Source organism: Falco cherrug, chromosome 3 (assembly GCF_023634085.1).
Source record: "Falco cherrug isolate bFalChe1 chromosome 3, bFalChe1.pri, whole genome shotgun sequence".
Taxonomy (NCBI): Eukaryota; Metazoa; Chordata; class Aves; order Falconiformes; family Falconidae; genus Falco; species Falco cherrug.
Genome location: NC_073699.1, coordinates 52,661,301 through 52,685,351, shown reverse-complemented (window position 1 = coordinate 52,685,351; position 24,051 = coordinate 52,661,301). Strand labels below are relative to the sequence as shown.

At 38.4% G+C, this 24,051-nt stretch overlaps 1 protein-coding gene across 3 annotated transcripts in view; it reads left to right on the top strand.

Annotated features, from left to right (window-relative positions):
- The window catches only part of ASXL3 (ASXL transcriptional regulator 3), a 132,889-nt gene that overhangs the window by 49,995 nt on the left and 58,843 nt on the right, over positions 1–24,051 (top strand). Inside the window, exons 4-6 of one of the 3 annotated variants that reach the window (XM_055705540.1) lie at positions 7,236–7,344; positions 8,672–8,783; positions 19,655–19,776. In XM_055705540.1, coding sequence (XP_055561515.1) covers positions 7,236–7,344; positions 8,672–8,783; positions 19,655–19,776 — 343 coding nt within the window. Of the gene's footprint in view, positions 1–7,235; positions 7,345–8,671; positions 8,784–9,073; positions 9,182–19,654; positions 23,434–24,051 lie in introns of those variants that run through there. The other 2 variants (XM_055705539.1, XM_027805876.2) reach the window with 2 other exon arrangements.

Genomic DNA, 24,051 nt, shown 5'->3' with positions numbered 1-24,051 from the left:
TCTACCAGCTCTATAGTTTCACTAGTGTTTACATAAAACCAGTAGATAGTTCCCTAGCTACCTACTACCCACATACTAAAAGATCATGTTTTTATTGTTTAATAAATTGTTAGATATTTAACATTTTGAAAAGTCTGCCTTTATTCCTATTATATTCCAACACATCTAGTGCATTTTCATTCGGTATTTAAAAGCCAATCAAATTCCAGTTTCTTTCCAAAAATGACTTAACAGAAATAAGTACACTTGTAATAATTTAGTAAATAAGATGTCATTGCTGTTTTAGCATCAGAAAATACAACTTAGATTAATTTTTGTAAGTTAGATAATTGCTGAATGCATTTATAGTCTTGTGACTAGCAGAAGGTAATATTACATTAAAACTCTATTCATTTTCTCATTGAGGTGTTTTAATCATTTCATGCAATGAATGAATTAGTCTTGCAATAGGAAAATAAATGGAACAAATTCAAAAGCGAGATTTAAATTGATCGTTCAACTCAGCTTTTCTGTTTGAGAATTTAAATTGGTTTAGTTTGGATTAACATGTTTAGTCTATTATTTTGCCTTCTATTAATGAAATTTTACCTGGAATGTGTAGTCTGTATTTAACATTGGATGATAAAGTAAATACACTGTTTGAGGTCTTCCCGTGTATATTGTGTTTGCGTTGCAAGGTTTTGATAGTGGGCGACTACAGAGGTGGCTTCTGTGCCAAGCTGCCAGCAGCTTCCCCCATGTCCGACAGAGCCAGCGCCAGCCGGCCCCAAGATGGACCCGCCGCTGGCCAAGGCCGAGCCCATCAGTGACGGCGGTAGCGCCTCTGGGACAGCGTATTTAGCAAGGGGGGGATAAACTGAGCAGCAACCTGCAGCCAGAGAGGAGTGAGGCTGTGAGAGCAACAGCCCTGCAGCCCCCCAGGCCAGCGCAGAGGGAGGCAGGAGGTGCCCCAGGCCCCAGAGCAGAGGTTCCCCGGCAGCCCGCGGTGAAGCCCCTGGCGAGGCAGGCTGTGCCCCTCAGCCCGTGGAGGGCCGTGGTGGAGCAGATCCCCACCTGCAGCCCACGGGGACCCCAGGCCGGGGCAGGGCGATGCCCCGAGGAGGCTGTGCCCCGCGGGCAGCCGGCGCTGGAGCAGCTCCTGGCAGGGCCTGTGGCCCCGTGCAGAGGAGCCCAGGCGGGAGCAGGTTTGCTGGCCGGGCCTGTGCCCCCGCGGGGACCCGCGCTGGAGCCGCTGTGCCTGAGGGGCTGCGCCCGGGGGGGGACCCGGCTGGGGCAGGCTGGGAAGGGCTGCTGCCCTGGGAAGGGCTCGCGTTGGTTGGAGAAGTCCATGGAGGGCCGTGTCCGTGGCAGGGACCCCCGGCTGGAGCAGGGCCCGAGTGTGAGGAGCCTCCCCCGAGGGGGCAGGAGCGGCAGAGGCAGCGTGTGATGGACTGACCCAGCCCCATGCCGTCGCTGTCCCCCTGTGCTGCTGGGGGGAGGAAGGGGGGGGGGGGGGAAGATGCAGAGAATTCATGAATAAAGTTGAGCCTGGGAAGAGGGGAGGGGTAGGAGTAATGGTTTTATTTTTTATTATCCTACGCTGATTTGATCGCTAATTAATTAATTTCCCCAAGTCGAGTCTGTTTTGCCTGTGACGGTAATTGCTGAGTGATGTCTCCCTGTCCTTACCTTGACCCTTTGTATTTTCTTTCCCCATTCAGCTGAGGAGCGGGAGCAATAGAGTGGCTTTGGTGGGGACCTGTTGTCCAGCCAGGGTCAGTCCACCACACTGTAGGGGTATACCAAATAACTAGGGAAGACAGTTGATCTGATTTGTTTAGACTGACTTGAAGCTTTTATTGCTGAAAGCTTGTAGAGGGTTGGTAGGAAATCTTGCACTCATCAGCGTTATTTTCAGACGTTTACTCTGTGCTCTCTACTTCTTTCTGTGCCAAGGGAAGGATCCTGTGCCTGTACCATTTGAATACAGCTGAATGTCTAGGTTTTTTTCAGTCAGCTGTTCACTGCACCTCTTCTGGTTCTTCCCCCCTGAGCCTTGGCCCCAGCACCAACAGCTGGTGCAGCACTGCCAGCTCAGTCAAGCATGGCTGTGGGGGGAGAGTGGCTCTAGAGCAGTCAGTGGCACTTTGTCTTTTTGATATATAGGACAGCTATCTTGGTATTGCTGCTTCAGTTCCTAGTGTTTTTGTGTGTCACTCGCAAGCTAGGTCGTGGCTGCTGTCTTCTAAGGCAATTTCAGACATTTTGCTGGCATATAATAGCAAGACCATAGGCACACGGTTCCTTGAAGATTGTGGGAAAGCTTCTGCTTTGGCTTCATCAAACTGGGTGTCCAGTACTGCATGCATTGCTCTATGAAACACTTCAGCAAACAGTGCACATCTAGACATCTAGTCAATTCTCCACCTGTATATGGCTGCTGTATATATTGAGTAAATACACTTAGGGTGTGTGTTTAGCCTCAGCCCTAAGCAAAATTTTGATTTATTAAAGAAATAAAGAATCCCAGGATATAGTGCTGGATGCATGCTCAAGAGATTATTTAATACAAACGCTAACACTGGGACAGATTCCAGTATATGTACCAGCCAGGACTGGTGTGTATTTGATGATCTGATGAAGGTCATTTTACAAACTTCCCAGCTCTGTTCGGATGTTGATTAAAACATCAACAGCTACACTCACTTTTAGACTATCTGTGAACTTTCTTTTTCTTGCCCCAGTGGCCATGAAGAGCACTTATCTCCATTGACTTCAACAGCCCTTTATGTTTTTCTGAGAAGTTACAATTACACCTTTTACTTTTCTGTTTTCAGACCACACAAATGTGTTTTCTACAGCCTTCCCTCATAAGTTTTGTTTTCTTTATCTGTTGTCACTCTTGTGTACTCTGAAACTGGTATAACTTGCATGCGTTATAAACATTTTTTTACTCTGTGTGACTTCATATCAGGTCTAGAAATTAGTTCTGAAGCGTTTTGGTTTACACACCAGCCGCGAGTAAAAATTGTTGCTCCCTTGTGACGATTTATGGATCTGTATGAAATGAGCAGATGATTTCAAACAAATAAATACTGAACACATATATGATAGCTAAGTGCCTCTCTTACAGCATCATTGTTAGATTTAGGAACAGATCGGGAACCCTTCTAAGCTCTGGGAGGAGGCTGCACCGTGTGCAGGGCAGGGCTGCGTGGCTGAAATGCTGCCTGCTGCAGGATTCCAGGTGCCCTGTCTGCATAGTGTCAGGAAACATTCACTGTCTGCCACACTATTGTCTGGACAGGTTGGCTTTAGTCAAATTATTTTTCCATATTTAAAACATATTTTATTTTGACAAGATCAAATTTTTTTTTCTCTTGGCAAGCAGTCTAGTATAAAGACCATTAGAATTAAAAGTATAACCACAGAAGTTTTCAGTTTTTTTCTGGTAAAACTGTGTGTTTGAGAATTTTATAATATAAAAATAAGTAGTGTTTTTGCTGGTGTTTTTTGCAGATTTTTGTAGGGTTTTGAGGAGGGTGGCAGGGGAGAAAGTAACTGAAATCTCTACTTCCCAACACGTTTTTGGGGAGCTTGGTGTGTAGAGACCTTAGTCCAGCATTTAGATTTAGGTAACACTGGCTGCATGACCAGTAGAGGGAGCCCAGAATCACAAAATATTGGAAATATTTTTGAATGGGGGAGCTGGGGTGAGAATCTTTCTTTGATAATGTACGGGAATTTTGTGATTATATTTGGCAGTATGCACCAAATACTACCAACTTATAGTGACTCTTGGAAAGAGTATTTATGAAACTTTGAAATGCTTGATGTCTTTTAAATAATCAAATTGTATTAACGACTTTTATATTGGAAGGCTAATTAGTAATTTTTTTCTCTTTCCTATGTTGCTGGTTGTTGTAACTTCATATGACCTTTGCAGAAAGTAAGTAATTTTTCTTTTTTAAAATCTAATTAAAAGTGTGCAGGGTGGGTATACTGCTTGTATATATGCATATATGTGTATTTATATAAAATAAACATACAAGCAGGAAAGGATCATTCTTAAAGACATAGCGCTACAGAGGCTGACTCCCATGTATGAATGACTTGTGGAATACCACAGTGGCTTACAGCAATATCACCCAAAAGAGGATAAATAGTGTGAACCTTCTGCACCTGAAGGCTGTAAATGGTAAACGTATTCCTGGTGTGTAGACTAGGGGATATTTGCAATACATTTGTTTAAAATACATTATGGCTCTAAAAATTCACAGATATCAAGTTACGAAGTAGAATTTATTGTATCCAATTTGATTTAACTGAATCAAAGTTGAACTGACTTGGAGTGTTTCAAGAACTTAGGTCAAACTGTGCCGGTTTTGATATTCAAAGAGCCTTATATTTGGCAGTCCTTGGCCGGTGTATTAATATGTGCCAGCAGCTCTGAGCAGAACGAATATGTCCTCAGGCTGTAGGAGAATTTAGAAAGCATGCAATAAGTAGTATGGATCCCTCAGAAACTGCTCTGTGATTCAGATATCAGTCTGTGTCATAGGATCTTTGATTGTTGGGCTTTCTAACCACAATCCCATGTGTTGTGATAGCATGTATTACAAGTGTCTCCAGCATCCCTTGTGGGTAACGTTTGGGAATCCTAATACAGTTTTTTAAGAATGACTGTGCTGACAGAAGAATAGACAAGTCATTGGCCAACGTGGGTCAAAATAGCAGGGATAAAGGACACTGCGGAATTTCAGTTTGAGCCGCTAGCTCAAAATAAATCCAGCCTCACAGTATTCAGATCATTGTTTCATTTGCAACTTGTGTGGTTTGTTTTGTGCTCATTATAGACATACCCAAATTCAATTTTCAAGAAGGGTGATATGGCCCTTTGGTTACATGCCAAGTTATTTAGGAATTGCAGGTATCTGTAGGAAACAAGCATAACAGTAGTTAAAGTACTTCTTGGCTTAGTAACTGATACGGATTTCTTTGTAAGTCAGAGAGTAGTTTCTATTGTCCACTTGCCAGTTGGCTAGACTTTGAAGATTAAGATATCTGCTGTGAGCACAGTAGTGGTCATGAGGTATTGCCAGATCCTCTATTTTGGGTTCATTCATCTTGTATAATTTTAATTGGATAATGATATCTAAAAATAAGAGTGGGGTCCAGAATATCAGCATCGGAATAGGAGGATACAAATAGTGCATACATGCACACAGATTGTTTCTTGATATATTGAGTTTGTCTTCCACTGCAGAGTCAGCAAGTTCTTTCTATCTCGCAGAGAAAGTCTTAATCTGTGATAATGTTTCACTAAAAAGATCCAAGACTCTGAGAGTCGAAATTGCTTCATGTTATGTATGTTAACATATGGAAAAAATTATGGAAGTAGGACTGCTCTGTTAAACATCTTGTGTCTTTGCTTGTCAGACATTAATACAATAAGGAAAAGGTGCAAAGAGAAGTATCCTACTTATTCCAAAATTGTTTTAAGTAATCATTAAACTCAATAAAATATCTCTTAATGTTTTCTGTGCTACTGCTAGCAATATCATTATATTTCTACCATATTTAGGTTTTTTTGTGTTACAGTATTATTTCAAAATGGAATGTGGAATTAGTTTTATCTGCAAGGGAAAAAAAGAAACAAAAACTTTTCAGAATTTTTGTATTTTATTTTTAAATAATAATTATATTTATTATTATATTAGGGTTATAATATTACAGTACTCAGATATCAAATATCTGATAAGCTTATCAACAAGCAGCATTTTTACCTGTACTTTTTGATTTTAGATGTAGTAATGTGATACTTAAGTCATCAATAGTGAATAAATTATATTGGACAGGACCTCCTGTCCTGAGGACACTTTATAGTTGAATTTTTACTGGAAGTGCAATTACCACACTATCTGTCTTGCCACTAACTTAATACATGTACAGTAAGGATTAATTTTATTTTAACAGAAACATGGAAATCAGCAGAGAGCATCATCATATGAAAGATGACAATTAGAGTCCGGTTTTATTTATTAAAAAATTCAGTCATGCAATTTTCAACTAAGACTGGATGTTGTGTTGTAATAATGCATAATAAAGAGCAATAGTTTCTGATGGACTTTTGAAGCCCTGTTCCTGGTTTATAGTTGAGTGTATAATTAATCCTGAAATACTTAGCAACACACTTAATTTAATGCACAGGCATTGTTCCACTTAACCAAGTGGAATATATTTATGTGGCTAAAGATAAGCATGCGTGCAGGCTCGGGACCCCAGGGAAGAAGCACAGTTTCACATTCCATCCCTGAGTTCACTGTGTACATTTGTCTGTAAATGGGGACAAAGACGTGATAGTACATCTATAAATCTGGTACTTTAAATTGAAATGAAATAAAATAATTTATGACTACCTTCTTACCCACCATTTCTTAGATCAACTTTTCAGAATAGTGTTAAGTGTAGCTAAGGTAGAAACACTTTGCTTTATTTTTCTCATGTAAACACGCATATATTACAAACACATCTCTATACAAGCACTCTTTTTTTCTTAATGTCTTGTGTTTCTTTTTAAATAGTCCTTTTAACATGCATTCCACAGTGGTATTGCAATTACTACCTTGAGTAGGTCAATCTCTTAATCTTTAAACCAACTCTAATTAGAAAAGATAGTGCTTCATAGAAGATTCAAACATGCTTGTATTTTTTTATAGCAATGCATGCTGATTGTGTTAAGCCAGAAGAAGGCTTAACTATATATCACTTTTAATTTTAAATGTGTTCTTCCTGGGCTCTTTATTATTCTTTTGTTGCCTTTCATCCTATGGGATGCAGCTGCCCTTGAACTTGGTACTGTTTTGATCATTCATGTGCAGCAGCCACATTGTCTGTAACATTTCAAAACTGAGGCTTCATGGTGTTATTTACGAAGTAATTTCACATAAATATTTGGACTTTGGTTCTCCCAGAATGTGGAGCTGGTTGCTGTATGAAGAAAAGCATAATTCTAATTCACAGACTTTTTGCCTCGAGCCTAGGGGACAGATGCATATGATTAAGTTTGAAACTGGCCTGTTATTGTAATGTAGATGTTTTCAGGGTTGAGAGAATTTAAAAAAAAAAGGGTGTGGGGGGTGGGGGGTGGGGGGGAGCAAAAAAAGCTGGACAAGCATGAGTTTTAGAAAAAATAGACCGATGGAATAGTTTTACAAGAGGCACTCAGTCTTGGACTGCACAATTTTATTTTGCAGTGGAACCTCTCCATTAGCTTGCCTGAATGCAATGCTTCATACTAACACTCGTGTAGGTGATGGAACATTCTTCAAAATCCCTGGGAAGTCAGGACTCTACGCTCTCAAAGTAAGTTTAAATTTTGTATATGGCAAGTGCATAGCACTATTAATCCATTTTATGAATGTCTCAATAGAGATAAAGGTAAACAGATTAGATTCTTTAGAGAGGAAATGACCTGATAGTCCTTCTAACTGCTTTCAGATGTCTTTTGAAAGGATTTATAATGAAAGTAAACATCAAATGTTTTATCCTAGAAAGCATATACATGTTCTTACATTTGGCATATGGTATAAAAAACACGTAGCATAGCTAAAATGCTGCTTTTTCAGAGTTGCTCACAGAAAGGCCTTTGTTTTATGAGCAGTAAGCTCAAGAGGATCACTGTCTTCCTCATTAAGTAATTGTTTTAACCTTTTATTTTTGAATAGTTAACATTATTTGCAAGTCTGATATAAAGCAGCTTTTAATTTACAGGTTGCATTATTGCTTTTGAGAAGGAATATAATTATAGTGATAGAATTTTGCCTTTATGCTATTTCTATTCCTTTTCCTCTTTATTTTTCTTTTTTGGTCTGTATATAATGGTTTCTGTGGGTGGAAATTTTTTCTTGCTGTAGATGGTCAAACTTAGAGGGGTTTCACAATAGGAGTGGAGGAATGTGAGTCAGAGGTGAGAAACAAGAAAGTGACATTATATATTTGGCAGTCTGAATGTAGTCAGTTACAATTTTGGGCTGGGGGGAAGGATCTTTTGTAATTTATTACAGACTTATTTGATGTAAGGGCTTTAAACATATAAAACGATATAGATTTGCCTGTTGCTGATAACTAAAAATTCTGTATCTGAGCTTGAATTAGTAGTTTTCAGAAGCTCTATTTCCTAATTTACTAAAACAAATGCTGTTGTTTTTCTTTAAATCGGGAGATATTCTTGGCACAAATCCAGGTATTCACAATCTCTCCCATGCTTGTGAGCTCCAGGTTGCTTCAGTTATTTGAATTCAAAAAACAGGGAAAGGCAGAAAAGAAACATTAAAGGATTTGTGTTTTGCTGCAATGTTGTGGACACTCAGCTGGAAAACCAGGATTTTTAACAGCCAAACAAGTCTGGTTTTGTTTTGTTGCAAGATCTTGCATTTTATTCGACATTTTTAAAAAAAGTATGTTACGACTTTACAAAATAGCTTTTTTGCTTTTGCTTGGCAAGTTGTCTCATGAAATCTGTTTTTATATCTTTCTCTGAAGTACCTCCCAAGCATATTTTATTTTATTCTAGTTTTTGAAATGTAAGCATGAGGAGTACACTGCAGTAATCTATTTTCGCAGATGCAGCAGGATCATGATTGATTTTTTTCTTGTTAATTTCAGTTTTCTTTTTCTTTTTTAATGGTAGAAAGAAGAATCAACATGCCCTACTGATGGAACATTGGATTTAGGATGTGAATCTGAGTTAGATGGCGCTGAAATGGCTGAGACAAACAATAATAATGGAGAAGAAAATGGTGGTAGGTATTTTAATTTTGATGTTAGAGGGCACATTTTGGGAAAAGAAACAGTGTTGTTTACTTAAGATTTTCATGGTGTGGTTTCTAAACAGTATTAGTGTTGTGTACTCAATGGAACTATTTTTGACTGACTCCCTCTTTTTTGACCTTGTAAAGAAATCATTAACACCAAGTGCCTCTATTTGACTTAGATTTGTAAAAGACAATGAGTAATGATGTTGGGTGTGCTTTAAGTAACTAATTTTTTGGCTTACAATTTTTTTGTTCTAGGCCCCACAGCTAAAGAGTAATTTGCTTTATTGGGCATCAGACTTGCAGCTGTCAGATAGACATCTCACTGATTTCAGAGTGGGCATGTGGGGTTGGTCCCTCAGTAGAGTTCTGGGCACAGGACAAAGGTTTGTATTTTTTTTTGTTTCAGGCAGAGATTCTCCTGGGTGCCATGTTGATGTAAAGACATGCTGAAGTATGAGATTGTGAATTTTTTTCTCTGAGATAATGACAAACTAAAACATTGCAAGACCTTGAAAATGACAACCTTAGAAATATTTTTTTCTTTTTGAGAGGTAATAATTGCTCATTAAGAAAACAGTTCTTCAGTCACCTAAAATTACTTGCAAGTAATAGAAATTGAATATTCTTCTTATTAAAACTACACTCATTTAATTCTTATAAACTGAATGCTTTATAATAAAATCAAGTTTCCCAGGACCTCTGAAACAAATCTTTCCTTGATCAGTTCTTCTCTTCTGCTGCCACTTGACAACCTGTCCCACTGCTGGACTGCATTCTACTGCTTTGGTTCACTTCATATATGGTGAGAGGGTGTCCTGTTTACAACTAGGACATGAAAAAGCTCAGCTCATGTTGTTCTGCTGCAGACTTCCCTTTTTGGTCTTGAGCAACTTAGCTTCCATGCTGCACCTGTACAGGACTGATACTACTATTTCAGTATTACTTGCTACCAGCACTGAAAAAAATCACAAAATGCTCAGTGACAGGAGTAACAGAACTACCTAAGACAGGTTGTTGTGGATCTAGTGGTGAAATTTTGAAGCTTAGTGGGAAAAAAAAAACAAGTGAAGAATTATTAAATAGCTCTGTGTCTTCATTTTCTTTGATATTTTATGTCTAGAAGTTAACAGACTCTGAACGTGCGGTGGTTTTATGCTTAGGTAATATATATGACATGTATAAGTGAACATACCTATTTGTAGTTCTTCAACAATTCCTGTCTGATATTCTGACAAACTGTTCCTGTATACTTTCCTAAGTCACAGGAAGAATACAGGGGTGAAAAGCAGTGCAAATACAGTTACAGATACGTAAAGCAAAAGTTGATGTTACTTGTTATAAACAAATAAAAGTCATGGTAAAACCTTGGAAATTATTTAGGAGTGATAGGATGTAAATAAGGATGCCAGAATGCCTGAAGTAGAAAATTACTGGGTTTTGACTGAGAGGAGGCTGCATACTATTTTCACAGTTTACAGTAATAAAAATAATTCTAGCATTTGTGGTGACATAAAAGAGCAGCTGCTAAAATTAAACGTTTTAAAATATTTTGGATAGAGCAGTACATCACACCTAGATTGTTTTAAAACCTGAGAACTTTCCCTCATGTTTCATCTTTAACCAATCTTGGAAAACTGATATATTTAACTTTTCAAAACCAAGTAATTTTAAATTTTTGATGTCATGCACTGGATATTTTTAAAAGGAGTAAATGGGATGGCAATAGTGAGTTTATACTGCATATAGAAAGACCAACGCTGGATGTGATCTATAAGGAACTGAAGACAGCATATCTTGTATCAGTCAGCAGATACAGAACATAAAACATGTTTGATCATAGCTTTTCTTGAGACAAAGTTTTGTTGTTAAAGATATCTATTCATATATGTGTAGAACTCTGTAAGTGATTTCATTTACAGTATAGAATGCTTGGCTTAAAAACAGGGCCACATCTGAGAAATGCAACCAGTTTTAAGTGGACTGAAAAGTACAAATTACTAGATTTGCAAAGGTGTAGGAATCACCATCCACAGTAGGTATTTTTGCTGTTCTCTTGAAGATGTGACTTGACTACTCTTCATTCAATATCTTTGTCAATACTTTTTGAAAAGTATAAAAACCTTCATGATTAATTTTGTTGATAATAAATAATGATGTTGAGATCCCTCTTTATTGCCTTGTAAATGATTACAGTTGAATAACATGGATTTTTTTTAGGCTGTAAAGGGAAGAAAAAGGGTCACATTTGCACGCTGGAAACATGTATTCAGTAAATCAGTAAATCTGAAAAGTGTTTAAGGATCACAATGGAAAATGAATTGAACATAAATTAGATGCTTTTGCTAATTAGTCCAGTGCAGTTCTTGGACTGTAATTCTGGTAGTACTGATAAAAGAATATAGGCATAGTGTTTCCTTTGGGTGTAACGCTAGTTAAATGATTACTAATGTATTGCATTCATTACAGCTATAAGAAAGAATTAAGAAAAATAGGAAAGGATTTTGAAAAGGCACATAAGAACTCCTGAGTGAACAGGAGTTCCAGTCAGCCATCCCTGGAAAGGTCATGGAACAACAGCTCATCCTGGCTGTCATCTCTAAGCATGTGGAGGAAAAGAAAGTTGTCAGGAGTAGTCAACATGGATTCGCCAAGGGGAAATCATGCCTGACCAACCTGATAGCTTTCTGTGATGGAATGGCTGGCTGGGTAGATGAGGGGACAGCAGTGGGTGTTGTCTGCCTTGACCTCAGCAAGGCTTTTGACACTGTCTCCCCTCATAGGTGAACTCAGGCAGTGTGGGTTAGATGGGTGGACAGTGAGGTGGGTTGAGAACTGGCTGAATGGCAGAGCTCAGAGGGCTGTGATCAGCCGCACAGAGTCTAGCTGGAGGCCTGTAGCTGGCGGTGTGCCCCAGGGGTCAGTGCTGGGTCCAGTCCTGTTCAGCTTATTCATCAGTGACCTGGATAAAGGGACATGGTGTGCCCTCAGCAAGTTTGCTGATACAAAACTGGGAGGAGTGGCAGATACATCAGTGTGTTGTGTTGCCATTCAGTGAGACCTAGACAGGTTGGAAAGTGGGATGGAGAGGAACCTCATGAAGTTCAACAAAGGCAAGTGTGAGGTCCTGCACCTGGGGAGGAACAACCCCACGCACCAGTACAGGCTGGAGGTGACCTGCTGGAAGGCAGCTCTGTGGAGAAGGACCTGGGAGTCCTGGTGGACAGCACGCTGGCCATGAGCCAGCAGTGTGCCCTGGTGGCCAAGAGGGCCAATGGGATCCTGGGGTGCATCAGGAGAAGCGTGGCCAGCAGGTGGAAGGAGGTTGTCCTCCCCCTCTGCTCTACCCTGGTGAGGCCATGTCTGGAGTGCTGTGTCCAGTTCTGGGCTCCCCAGTTCAGGAGAGACAGGGAACGACTAGAGAGGGATACAAAGATGGTTAGGGTACTGGAGCATCTCCCTTGTGAGGAAAGGCTGAGGGAGCTGGGGCTGTTCAGCCTGGAGAGGAGAAGACTGAGAGGGGGCCTTATCAATGTCTGCAAATATTTTAAGGGTGAGTGTCAAGAGGACGGGGCCAGGCTCTTTTCAGTGGTGCCCAGCGACAGGACAAGGGGCAACAGGCACGAACTGCAGCACAGGCAGCTCCATCTGAGTATGAGGAAGAACTTTACCTTGAAGGTGGCAGAGCCCTGGCACAGGCTGCCCAGAGAGGCTGTGCAGTCTCCTTCTCTGGAGACATTCAAAACCTGCTCTGTGCAGCCTGCTCTAGGAGAACCTGCTTTAGCAGGGGGCTGCACTAGGTGATCTCCAGAGGTCCCTTCCAACCCTGACCATTCTGCAATTTCATAAATACCTCGTTTGCCTTGGGAAATTTAAGGGGGGCAGTCTAGTTAGTTTATCAAAGATGAGTTGGTGACTTAATCAGTTTGTAAATGTTTGAGAAAAAATATTTGTATAGAAAATACTTGGTTTAGCAGACCAAATCTAACAAGATGCCTATCAATTGAACTTTTCACACTAAAGCTGGGATTATTTTTCTTTCCAGGAGACTATTCTGTGGCATAAAAATAACATTTGATTCAGTATAAAACACACTTTATGAAATTCTCCGACTTGTGTTTTATAAAAGGTCAATAAATAGTGTGTCTCCTTTCAGCCTTAGTATGTGTGATACATACCAGGATGGGTGTTGTTTGCACATTGTATTCTTAATTGCCCAATTGATTGCATTTTTATTTGCTCTTGTTTCCACTGTGGTAGAGTGCAGAAGCCCCAGTTCTGACAGAGTGATCAGAAATTGCCTAGCAGGAATTTTAGAAGTGCCACTTTAGGGTTAGCTGGAAGCAGAGGATGAAACCCTAAGCAACAGCCTCAGTCCGTTTGTAGGCTTTTAGATTATAGTCTTCAGCTTTAGGGCTAAAAAGTACCAGATGACACTCAGAGAAGAATTATTCCCCAGCAGGCACAATTTTCCCAGCATAACTGCAGGCTACTGAACAATTTTATTAGCATAATAATATAAAAATTCCTCACAGTTATAAACACATGACTTGGTGAAAGCTGTTATTCCATATCGATATTGCTAAAATCACAACTGGAATGGTCTCACCGTTAGATTATTCAGATGCTGTGGAGACAATTTTTTTCCCCACCTTCTCCAGAGGCGTATGTTAAAGAAACTCTGTAAGCTACAGTTGGTTTTGTTTGGAATGGGTTTTCTATAGAAGCTCTCCAGCAGTCTCGTATCTTTTTTATAAATTCTATTTCCCTCAAATACAGGGGCAGCATGTAAAGATGCAGTCAGTATCAGTAAAAGAATTAAAATCTCAATTACTGTTGCCTGGGAAAATGATGACTGTAATATCCTTTTGCCTGTCAATAGGATGTTCTGTTCTCAAAAAGCATTTCTCCCTAGGGTTTCTGAAGCCAGGGCTAATCCATCAACCACAGAGCACAGTTGATTAAAAATTGTCTTCGTGCAAGCCAATGGAATGCACAATGATGTAACTGTGGAGGAGGTAGCAATTCCTATGGTGCTGTGACTTCCTTCCCCTACCCAACCCAAACATAGGTTCGATGTTTGCCCAAATATGAGCAACATATGTCTCCTCTTCAGGCACTTTGGTTTTCAGTACTTCCTAAAACTGTAAGTTTTTCAATTGCGAACATGAAGCAGCGGAATTAATTTCTTAGGCAGTTTTCCTATATATACTAAATTAAATGATGGACAATAGAGGATCAGATTCATGCTGAATCCTGAAATTTTGTCTTCATACCTACTGTCTGTGGTCTTGAACACCTTGTGCATTTTGGACTAGGAAGCTACTAGGATAACTCCTGTAGTGAGGAATGAATATTCACCATTGTTTCAAACCTGAAGTCCACATTTAGATCTTCAGTTCCTTTCCAGGAACAGAATTTCTGGCGATTCAGGGAAACCTGTTACCCTCAGCATCTGTCTCTTAGGAATAATATCAGATAATTCTGCAGAATATGTCCATTGCACATGGCAGCATCTAGATGTGGGACAGGCTCTTCTAAAAGCAGGACAGTAACAGAATAGCAGCTCGAACATACAAACTTTTAGATGACATATCAGAAAGAGACAGCTTTTCCCTTTTTTTGTTTTGTTTTGGTGGTGGTTTGTTGTGGGTTTTTTTTTTTCATCTCCCTGCAAGCGGCTATAAAATAAAAATATTATACCCAGGGTTGATTTTAACTTCTGTTTGTTTCATTCCCACTGGAGGGGAGTCATAAGAATGAGAGAAGATATTGTAGAGCTTGAGGGATAGATCTTTCTCATCTGCTTTTTTTTTACTGTACAGTAGAGTTAATGAGGCCTAAGAAATTGGTGGCTTAGTGATGACAGGCTGTATATTTTTAGTGGAAAGTGTTGACTTCCTTTGGAATAAAGATTCACAGTTTTCAAAGCTTTGTGAAATGTTTAGGCTCAAAAGCACGCCGAGAATATAATGTGATTCAGTGCAAGCTACCAAGCTGATGTGGTATTTGATGTCTTTTTCCAAAAAATACTATTCAATATTATTTATCATTTCACAGTGCTAGTATTGCTTTTCAAAAAGAGTATTATAGTCACAGTAGTGCCCTTGATATATTCATCTGTTTTTGCTTGCTTTGGCGAACTTGTTCAATTAACTAACTCCCAAACTGGTTTTCATTTTCAAGAGCTGATGGCAACAGTCGAGTTCTGAATTGTTCAGATTTTGCGAGTTGGGCTCTAGAGATCAAAGAATGATGGAGGTGAATTACTTGATACATCTGTGTTGGCAAAGCATGACCATTTATGTCAATACAAGTATAGATCTATGTCACCCAAAGAAAATATTGAATTTTATGGATATTTTAGAGAGAGATTTGTGTGTATGTTTTCCTAAGGGAGTTCTCTGTGAAGTTTCCTATCTCCAGAGTGTGTGCATACATTTTATGCTTGAGGTAGACTCTAGTCTTTAGCATATGGTAGCAATATTAATTTGTGTTTTGTAATGTGGCCATTAGTAAACAATCCTTCTCATCTGCTGTGGTTTCTGTAGCAAAGAAGGAAGTGAACTGCTGTTGTTTTTACTGGTTTGATTTTAAATCAGTATGGTCTGTCTGAAATCGGAATTAATGGTGCTATTTATTTTGGCAAAATAAGCCCCTTAAAGCACTCCAGAAATTTTTCCTGTCCATTTAGTTACAGAAATCTGTTTATAATTATTCTTAATAATTTTCACTGGCAATGAGGTAGAATAATTTTGAGTTGTATTCCTACAAAGATCGTTTCTTTGATGAAACACTTCTAATATGCTTTAGGTAGGTGTAATATTTCTGGAGCAGGGAAGGTAAAGGGTAATAACAAATAACAGAGATAGCCTATAGAATTTGAAATTAAAAGATAGCATTGCTGATTTTTATAAATGATAGCCTTTCAAAATACTTGCCAAAACTGGTCTTGGAAAAATGGAAGAGAGGAAGTTATTTTAAATGGAGGTTGTCAAAAACATTTTTAACGTGCTCTCCTTGCTAAGTAATTCTAATTCTATGATTCACGTTAACACTCTGTGAACACTCACTAAAGGAGGTCTTATCTTCAGAAACCCAGCTGCTCCTCCAGCTCATACCCTAACACTTTATGGCTTAATAGTTGTTTTTTGCTTTATTCCTTCACTCAGTCCTGGCCCTTGAAGAAGCTGATTTAAAGAATGGAGCCTAATTATTCTCCACTAAATGGAAATGCCTCCTGTAGGCTTAAAACTGTTCTTGTTCGCCTTTTCTACTGTAGCAATAATGGTGAATCGTCTTTATTTGCTACCCAAATATTTTTCCTTCATCTGTCACATTCTTTCAGGGTTCTTTTTATTCCTCCGTAGCATCCAGTTTATTTTTAGCATTCTTTTCTGATAAAGCTTTTGAAGCGAACATGGATCTGATAATATTCATGCATCTCCAGTGTTTATGGACAAAGCAGTTGCAGCTTTCCAAAGCTGAACATATGTACAAAGACCACTGTCTCTTCTTGCATTTGTTTTTCTTTTACTGTGTTTGGTTTCCATAGCAGAAATGCCTGCTTTGTTCTTAAGGCATTGTTTTTTTAACTAGGATCATCACTGTTAATTTCAAACACTTACATATTTTTCTGTCATATTTTCCCCTTTTTTTACTTTTGCCCCATTCAGAGAAGAGCAGTTGGACTTTATCCATATAAATGAACAAATAAATACGATTTTCTCTGCTCACAGACATTGTATTATAGTGAGATTTTGGAACGGATTGATATAAATCATGCAGTAGCAGATCATGTTTTAAAGAACAAATTTATTCATTGTCTTATACTTGTATTTAATTTCTTACAGAAAAGTCAATTCATATTGTTTTGTAAACAATTAATATTGTTTATTGGTTGTCCTCTAAAAAAGCCTGTATATCAATTTTACTATCTTTTTTGTGAATAAAGTTAATGTTATTAAGCATTTATATAAGTTAACATAATTATTTAGATTTTAATATTTGTATCTTCTACTTTTGCAAGATAGGTCATGACATCTTATTTACTAGATGTTTATGTTTATAGCCATGATTTGTAACAACTGGTTTTAAACAGAAATGGAAATTTAAGTAAAACATGGAAAACAATATTTAAAATAGCTTCTTGCTATTTTAAGCTGCTAGATATATGAAGGAAAATATTTGTAATGTACAAAATATATTTTAGAAAGGAAGTATCATTTGTTGTTAGTAAATGAAGTTGACTTTCTGTAATCACCATGTTTTTAAAAAAATTTTAAGCAGCAGATTTCAGCCTCACATATCTATTTCTTTAGTCATAGACTACAGAAAAAAGTTTGTTTTTCAAAACTCAGCAGAACTAGGTTTCGGTTGCACTAAACCAAAGCAGCCTGAAGTGAGGTATTCCTTCTGTACCTGCAGAAGAGATTACAGTGATGGAAAATTCTTTATTGTTCTAGTGTGTTTGTTTCAGTTGCTTCACACAGTAGAACAATCCCTGTTCCTTGGTTTAACTTTGTTGTCAAAGCAAAACAAACCAATACACTGATAATATTTTTATTTAAAATTGAAGTAATGATAGAAATAAGAAGTATGGCCTCTAATGGACCCTGTCACAATTTCAGGGTTTATTGTTAAAAGAAAGAATGAATGAAAGCACAAAATTAAGATAGAGCTGTGTTTATTTTTACTCATGTGCTGTATCATGACTTGACATTAACGGTTGTAGTATTGAGCATCATCAGCTAGTGTTATCAAACTTGTCCAGGATGAACTTTATCACCAAAATAAATAGGGGAGACTCTTGGATAATGTCCTAGATCAGAGTAATGAAAATCAGACTTTCCCATCTGAACAAGAAAGTAATAGGAGTTGCAGTCATCCTGGAGAAGAGGAATAGTTTTTTCATGACAGGTCATGTTGTATCCTCTCTTAGGAGGGACAGCGAAGTATATAACATTTTCCATTCTTTAGGCATTTTTAAATATGTTCTGTTCTTGTCTCCTTAGCTCTGGGGTTTGTGTGCTCACACTGTTTCTGTTTTTTTCTTCAGTTCTTTGGCTCTCAGACTTTGCCAGAAAACAGTAAAAAAAAATCTCTTTGAAACAAAAGACAAAAGCTGGGTAATTTGAAATGACAGGTTTTTATTTTGGTGTAGGTGTTCTTTGTCTCAGGAGCTTAGCTATTGCCGTGATTTAGATTACATAAACCAGCTATTGTTTTGTTTTCTGCTGACACTTTGCTGCTCCTTTAAGTTGTCTTTTTTGATAGTAAGCTTTGCTCATCATATGGAAAAGATTGATCCAAAGCAGGTGATGCTGTAAACTCAGAGCCTGTTTTGTGTTCCAGCTTCTTTTTATATTTTGACAAATGCTTCAAGTATAAGGGAAGAAAGTGACAAACATCAGTTATAAATCTTATGACAAAATAGGATTTGTCTTATCTGCAAATGAAAATTTTTACTCTAATATGAAAATTATTTTGACATAATGCCAATGCCATAAAACAGTGTGTATTCTCTGTTGGTGAGGTAAGTATTAATTATTTTTTCTTTCAGTGTGAAAGCAAATGTTTAATATCATGGTAACAATTAATTATTGATGACTAAATTGTCTCTATTCGATCTTTTTTTCTTACAAAGTCATTACAATATTTCTTTTACAAAATTGCTGGCGAGGGAATTAGAATGCTTCTTAGGTGACTGCTCATCCCACTGAAGGATGGGAGGAGAAAACCATAGGCAAACAGAAGCGTTGGGCAAAGATCATTTCTGGCACATGTCTGTGTGTCTTTGAGTGGCTTCAAACTATTCTGGTAGGTGTGCGAACTATGGCAAACGTTGGAAAACCACATACAGCTGCGTATCATTATAAAGAAGGTATATCAACATGTAAGCCAGCTTTGAGCAGCGCTGGAGGACAAACTGGAACTGAGTCAGCAGAGGAGAATGGGGAAAAAAGTTGCTTAATTTCTGGATTAACGCTGTTTCAGCTGGGGAGTCTTAGGACACCAGTTGAGAGTGACAGTAATGCAAGGCAGTAAGAGTGGAAAGGTTTTTACAGCCCTTTCAGTCAAGCTTGCTGACTAACAAGACTAATAGCTTTCACGTCTGTTTAATAAAGGTGTTTTTTTAAAACAATTAATTATTTTTCTCCCCCCCTTTTTTTTAACCAGAAGACTTTCTATGTTTCACACATGTATTCAAAAGGCCGTTTAATCCAAGTACTGTAGCATTTGTTCATTAAAACATGTATTATTTAGAAGGCTGAGAAGTAGCAGTGTGTATTACCTGAGAGACCAGAATTCCTCTTTGCAGGATATTCCAGTCTACCTGTTAAACAGGAAAGTGTGTGTTCTCAGCTTTACCAAGAAGTACTTGTAAAATAGATGAGTCTGGCTCCCAAGAAGCCATTGCAATCTGGCATGAATTTACATATTTATAAATATTTCTAGAACACAGGGTCATCAGTGTCTCTTGTATAAATACATGTTTAGGCACATAACAATCCAGTAAACATGTTTTGGTGAGGAAGATAATTTTGTCTAGCTTCTGTGTGAAAACCATAGTTAAACTATTTCAGTTACCTTTCAGGACCTGAAAGGCAAAATATGCATGGCCTGCAGAATTGCAATAGAAAGGGTATGGTGAGGTACAACTGTTTGTGAATCAATGCATTTATTTAGAATATGGCTGGATTTTCAGCTCCTCTGGACCTCTAGACTAGCTGAATTTCTTAGAGAGAGCTTGTTGTTTTCCAGGCACTTGCTTTCTGCCCCCGCCCAGGACTTTCCAAGAGATAGGGAAGGCAGACCTCCCAACAGTATTCTGATTATTTTTTTTTCTTTCTATAAAGTTTGCCCAAAGCAGACATCTGAAGAACTGTCATCCAGTCGTGATTCGAGCCTTACTAATGCACCGGTGCAAAGCAAGCTAGTATCTTCCTTCCAGCAGCACACAAAGAAAGCACTTAAGCAGGTAAGCTTGTATTGACTGATAATCAATTGGCTTCCCTTTAGCATGTGTTTCAGTCTTATACAAATAAGATCTCAGCAGATTTTCAAGGCATTTCTCGGGATTTTTAGTGCTTTTTTAAGTGGTGTATTGCTGGGTTTTTTTTCTTTTTCTTTTTTCCTGATGGGTGCAGTCCTGCCATTTGTTGTGAGTTTGATGTTTTTTCAAGTGCTTTTCAAGTAAGCAGAATTGTTTATATTATCACATCCCTGCTTTTCCTATGTAAGCGTTTGTGCTGGAAATTCTATGTGAGGCTTAAAATAAATAAATAAATAAAAAAAAACATTTTTAATTTCTGCAGATAGGTAAGAATCTGGGTATACTTGCAGTTCACTTTTTCTTTATGGTCTGTTAAGTAGTTTTTCTTTCACACTGTGTTTGACACTACCGTGTGTAAAAGTGGAGTAGTTTTTGCATTTTGAATAAGTTATGATTTGGGTGATTTAGGTTGCATGATAAGTAGTAAAGCTTGGCAAAAGTGGCTGATTATTGAAAGTCAGATATTAACTAAAAGCTTAACAATGTCAAAATTATTTTCCAACAATTCCGTATTAGTTCAACTTGCAGCTGGGCAAATGAAAAATTAAAAAATTATAACAAAAAAAAATCATTATCTCCTTTCAATTTTCAATATGTAGGAATTGCTTTAGTCTTGTAAAGACTACAAAAAAATGAAATACAACTTTTCTGAAGTGTCAGCATAACAAGATGATGATGTTTTAATTTTTCTCGTAACTCTTCTCTTAGTTATAGTTAATGGAAGTCCAGCATTTCATGCCAGGTTGTTGATTTAAACTTCAGTTAAGCAAAATCTGTCCACATTTCCTCGAAACACTTAAGTATTTGTGCTTAGTTTTTCATGCAGTTGGAGTTTAAATCCACTAAAATTAATAGACCTTTATGATTCACCTAAGGTTATCTTGTACTCAGAGGCTTTGAGGACTGGAAAAGATTGTTAGATTGGGTCTCACATCTGTTTGGTCAGGAAAACCAAGCAGTGGGCACAAAGCAGCTCACTAGCTGTGTGGACAGTTGTGAAAAAGACAGGTTTTGAAAAGTCTTATAAACAGATCCTTTGCGATACATGAACCTTCTTAGGGGTAGAGGGAGCGGGCAAAGGGAAAGGAGGGGGGAAAAAGAGCAAAGCCACAGATATTTGAACTTGTATAACTGTTCTACCATTTGTCACTTAGCAGATATATAGCATGGAGAATAATTTTTAAAAGGGCAAATTAATCGGAATAGCTTAATTAATATAAAAAGTCATAACATTGATGGAAGTCTTTGAAAACATTCCCTAAGGCAGTAGGGTTAGAGCAACATCAGAAAGTTAAGCAATCGATAAAAAGAAATTAGTTTTAATTAATTTGATGGTAATTAGATCCTGTACTTCAGTGTATGAGAATATTATTACAGCTATCAGTAAAATATTTTCTCTGTTCAGAGTATTAGACAAATGGACATTTGTATTGTGGCACAATGGACGATTTTTTCTTTGTTTTCTGTAAAGCTTCAGGTGTTGCTTACTGCTATATACATGCTGCAGATTTGATTTAATTTGATATTTTAGCAGAGTTGAATAAACTTTAACAGTGATTTTATTTATAAAATTGCTGTTGGAAATTTATTCTTTCACTTTCCAATCATTCCATTGCTTTTATGGATACATACTACATAATTTGTACAAAGAATCTGTAGCACCTTTGAATGCACAAGACACTTTAGACAGTTGTATGCAGTGCTCCTCCAACTGATACTGACTTACTGGTTCCATGCTAAAGTACCAGAAGATGAGCCATCATCATCCTCCCAGCAGGTGCTTATACTATATAAACATCTATATACTATATATATGTTGTAATGGTGTCTTCCCTAGCTACTGCATTTTTTCTATTACTGAACAGTCTTCACAGAATGAAAACCTACAAGATAGTCTTTCAAACAGTGGGTTCTTCACATTAACTTGATCTTGTGTGTATTTGTTTTGTAATCCATTAAAATTAAAGTGAGAGGCAAGTTGATAATGTGCAGTACTGCTTGAAGATCTGACCTAGAATTAGAAGATTTTTCTCCACTGTTTATCTACTTACTAACCAGTCTAGTCATATGTAATTAAAGTGTTATGTGCTGGATTTATGTATGATTTGATTTTTAATGAATTCTAGAGGTATATTCCTGGGTTTAGATTACAAAGAACAATCTCAGGTTTCCTTGTAACAGCCTGCATTTTAGGATGTTCTCATGGATCAAGCTAGTGTCACAACACTGCATTTCTTGAGCTATGCTAGGAGCTTGGAGGTAAGGGTGTTTTCTGAGACCTGGCTCTTGGTCTTGATTCCTCTCAGGTAGCAGTGGATCTGGGGTGCTTTGCAGGGGCTAAGGAGGTTTGTAGTTGCAGTGGACTCTCACAGGATCATGTCACAGTTCAGACCTTATCTCCCCATCTTTCAAAGGCTGGGCTGCCATTTTGGTCTGGAAACTTTCTAGCTTCACCACCTTCCATAGTGTCCTTGTTGGGAGAAAGGTTTTGAGTGTTTTACTGGTGAGTGTGTTTCACGCTTCTTTTTAATTTTGGAGGGAGTTTCAGTTTTTTCCTCTTTTATAGTATCTGAGTGTAATGTCCAAAATACTAGTTCCCATTCACAAGGGTTGAGACAAGAGTCTATGGTGTAGAGCTGCATTTTATGCATGGCTTTCTGATGGCAGATTTTACAGATTTCTGTTTCCCTTTTGCTGTTGGAAGTGCTTGGGTATGTGTGCCCAGCTGTTGCTGATCTAGTACCTTTGAAAAGAAGGTTTATGGCATGCTGTCACACACTTGATTTCCTATCAGTACTGATCAGTTCCATACTGATTTACCTCATTTTCGCACACGAAAGTTTTGGCATGCAGACCCATGTAAGCACCTCTTCCTGGGAAGGTACTGAACTACATCTGCATCTGCTAGCAGTGGTACATGGTCACACTACTGTGTGAATTATTCTTGGTCTGGACAAGGCTAACTCAAGTACGGACATCAAGTCATGGCATAGTATCTACCATGCTCCTTTCTGGTCCAGTTTCTGTTCCATTGACTTGAGGTGATACTTTTTTTGGAAGTCTTCGCTATGTACAGATTTGTCTGTATCTATCAAGCTGTTCTTGGAACATTTCTCAGAAGAAACGGTTATACCTGCAAACTGGCCTCACATAGGTAACACTGAGCATATGTGAATATCCAGGACATTGAGGTGGTATTAGTGTCTGTTGGACTCTGATAGCCAAGTATAACACCTTGTCCATCAGTGTACCAGTTGTTTCCTGGGGCGGTACCAAGAGAGGATAAAGAACTTGAAGATGCACTCTAACGATGTCTGGGATGATAGTAGACCTCCCAGACATGGAAGAAAATCCTGCCTCACTTTTGGCACTTTGGAATCAGCACCAAGAAGGGTACCCATAAATTTTCTGTTGGGAGAAGAGAAGGATACTCCATTCAGACTCAGGATCTGAATACAGACCAGGACATGTCTGAGACTGTGCTGGGCATCCAGATCTCTTTGTAGAGACAGAAACTCCAGAGACAGCAGCCAAGTGGGTTTGGGAGGAGAGAAGCTCAGGAAATAAGGGAATCTACACAAGGTATGTTACTGCTGTGGTTTGTTTTGTTTTTCTTAACTTTGGGCTTTGTCTGCATGCTTGGTGGCTGGGTTCGTATATGTGCCACTATTTTATTCATAAAGTGGGTAGATGCAGTTTTTTTTTATGGAGAAGGCACCCATCCATGTGATCTGTTCTTACAGTAGAAGTGGCAACTCCACACCCCCTTTTTTTCCAGTGGATGCTGTCAGGCCCCAAGCAGTAAGATAGCTGTGGGGAAGTTATGGTTTGGCTCCTGTGTTGCTTCTGAATTATAGGATGTTAGACCTGTACAGCTCCAAATAACATTTGAGGCTGACTTTTCTAGCTGTAATTATTATTAGAAACCAACCTACAACCTGAAGCAACAAGAGACCAAATTTCAGACCAGAATGGTGAACAGTGTAATTTAGCCCTGATTTACCCAAATTCACAGGACTAGTTTATCAAGATTTCCTTGCCTAGGTTGACACTGAAGATGGAATCCCGATCTCCCTTGATGCTGGCGGGGATTTGCTTTCCTGTCTTCAGCTCAGGCACACTGCTTATCTTGCTTTGAGAGAAGAACAAGAGCAAACTCCCCTGTCTTCCTCCTTCCACACTCATTCTGTTAGGACTTCT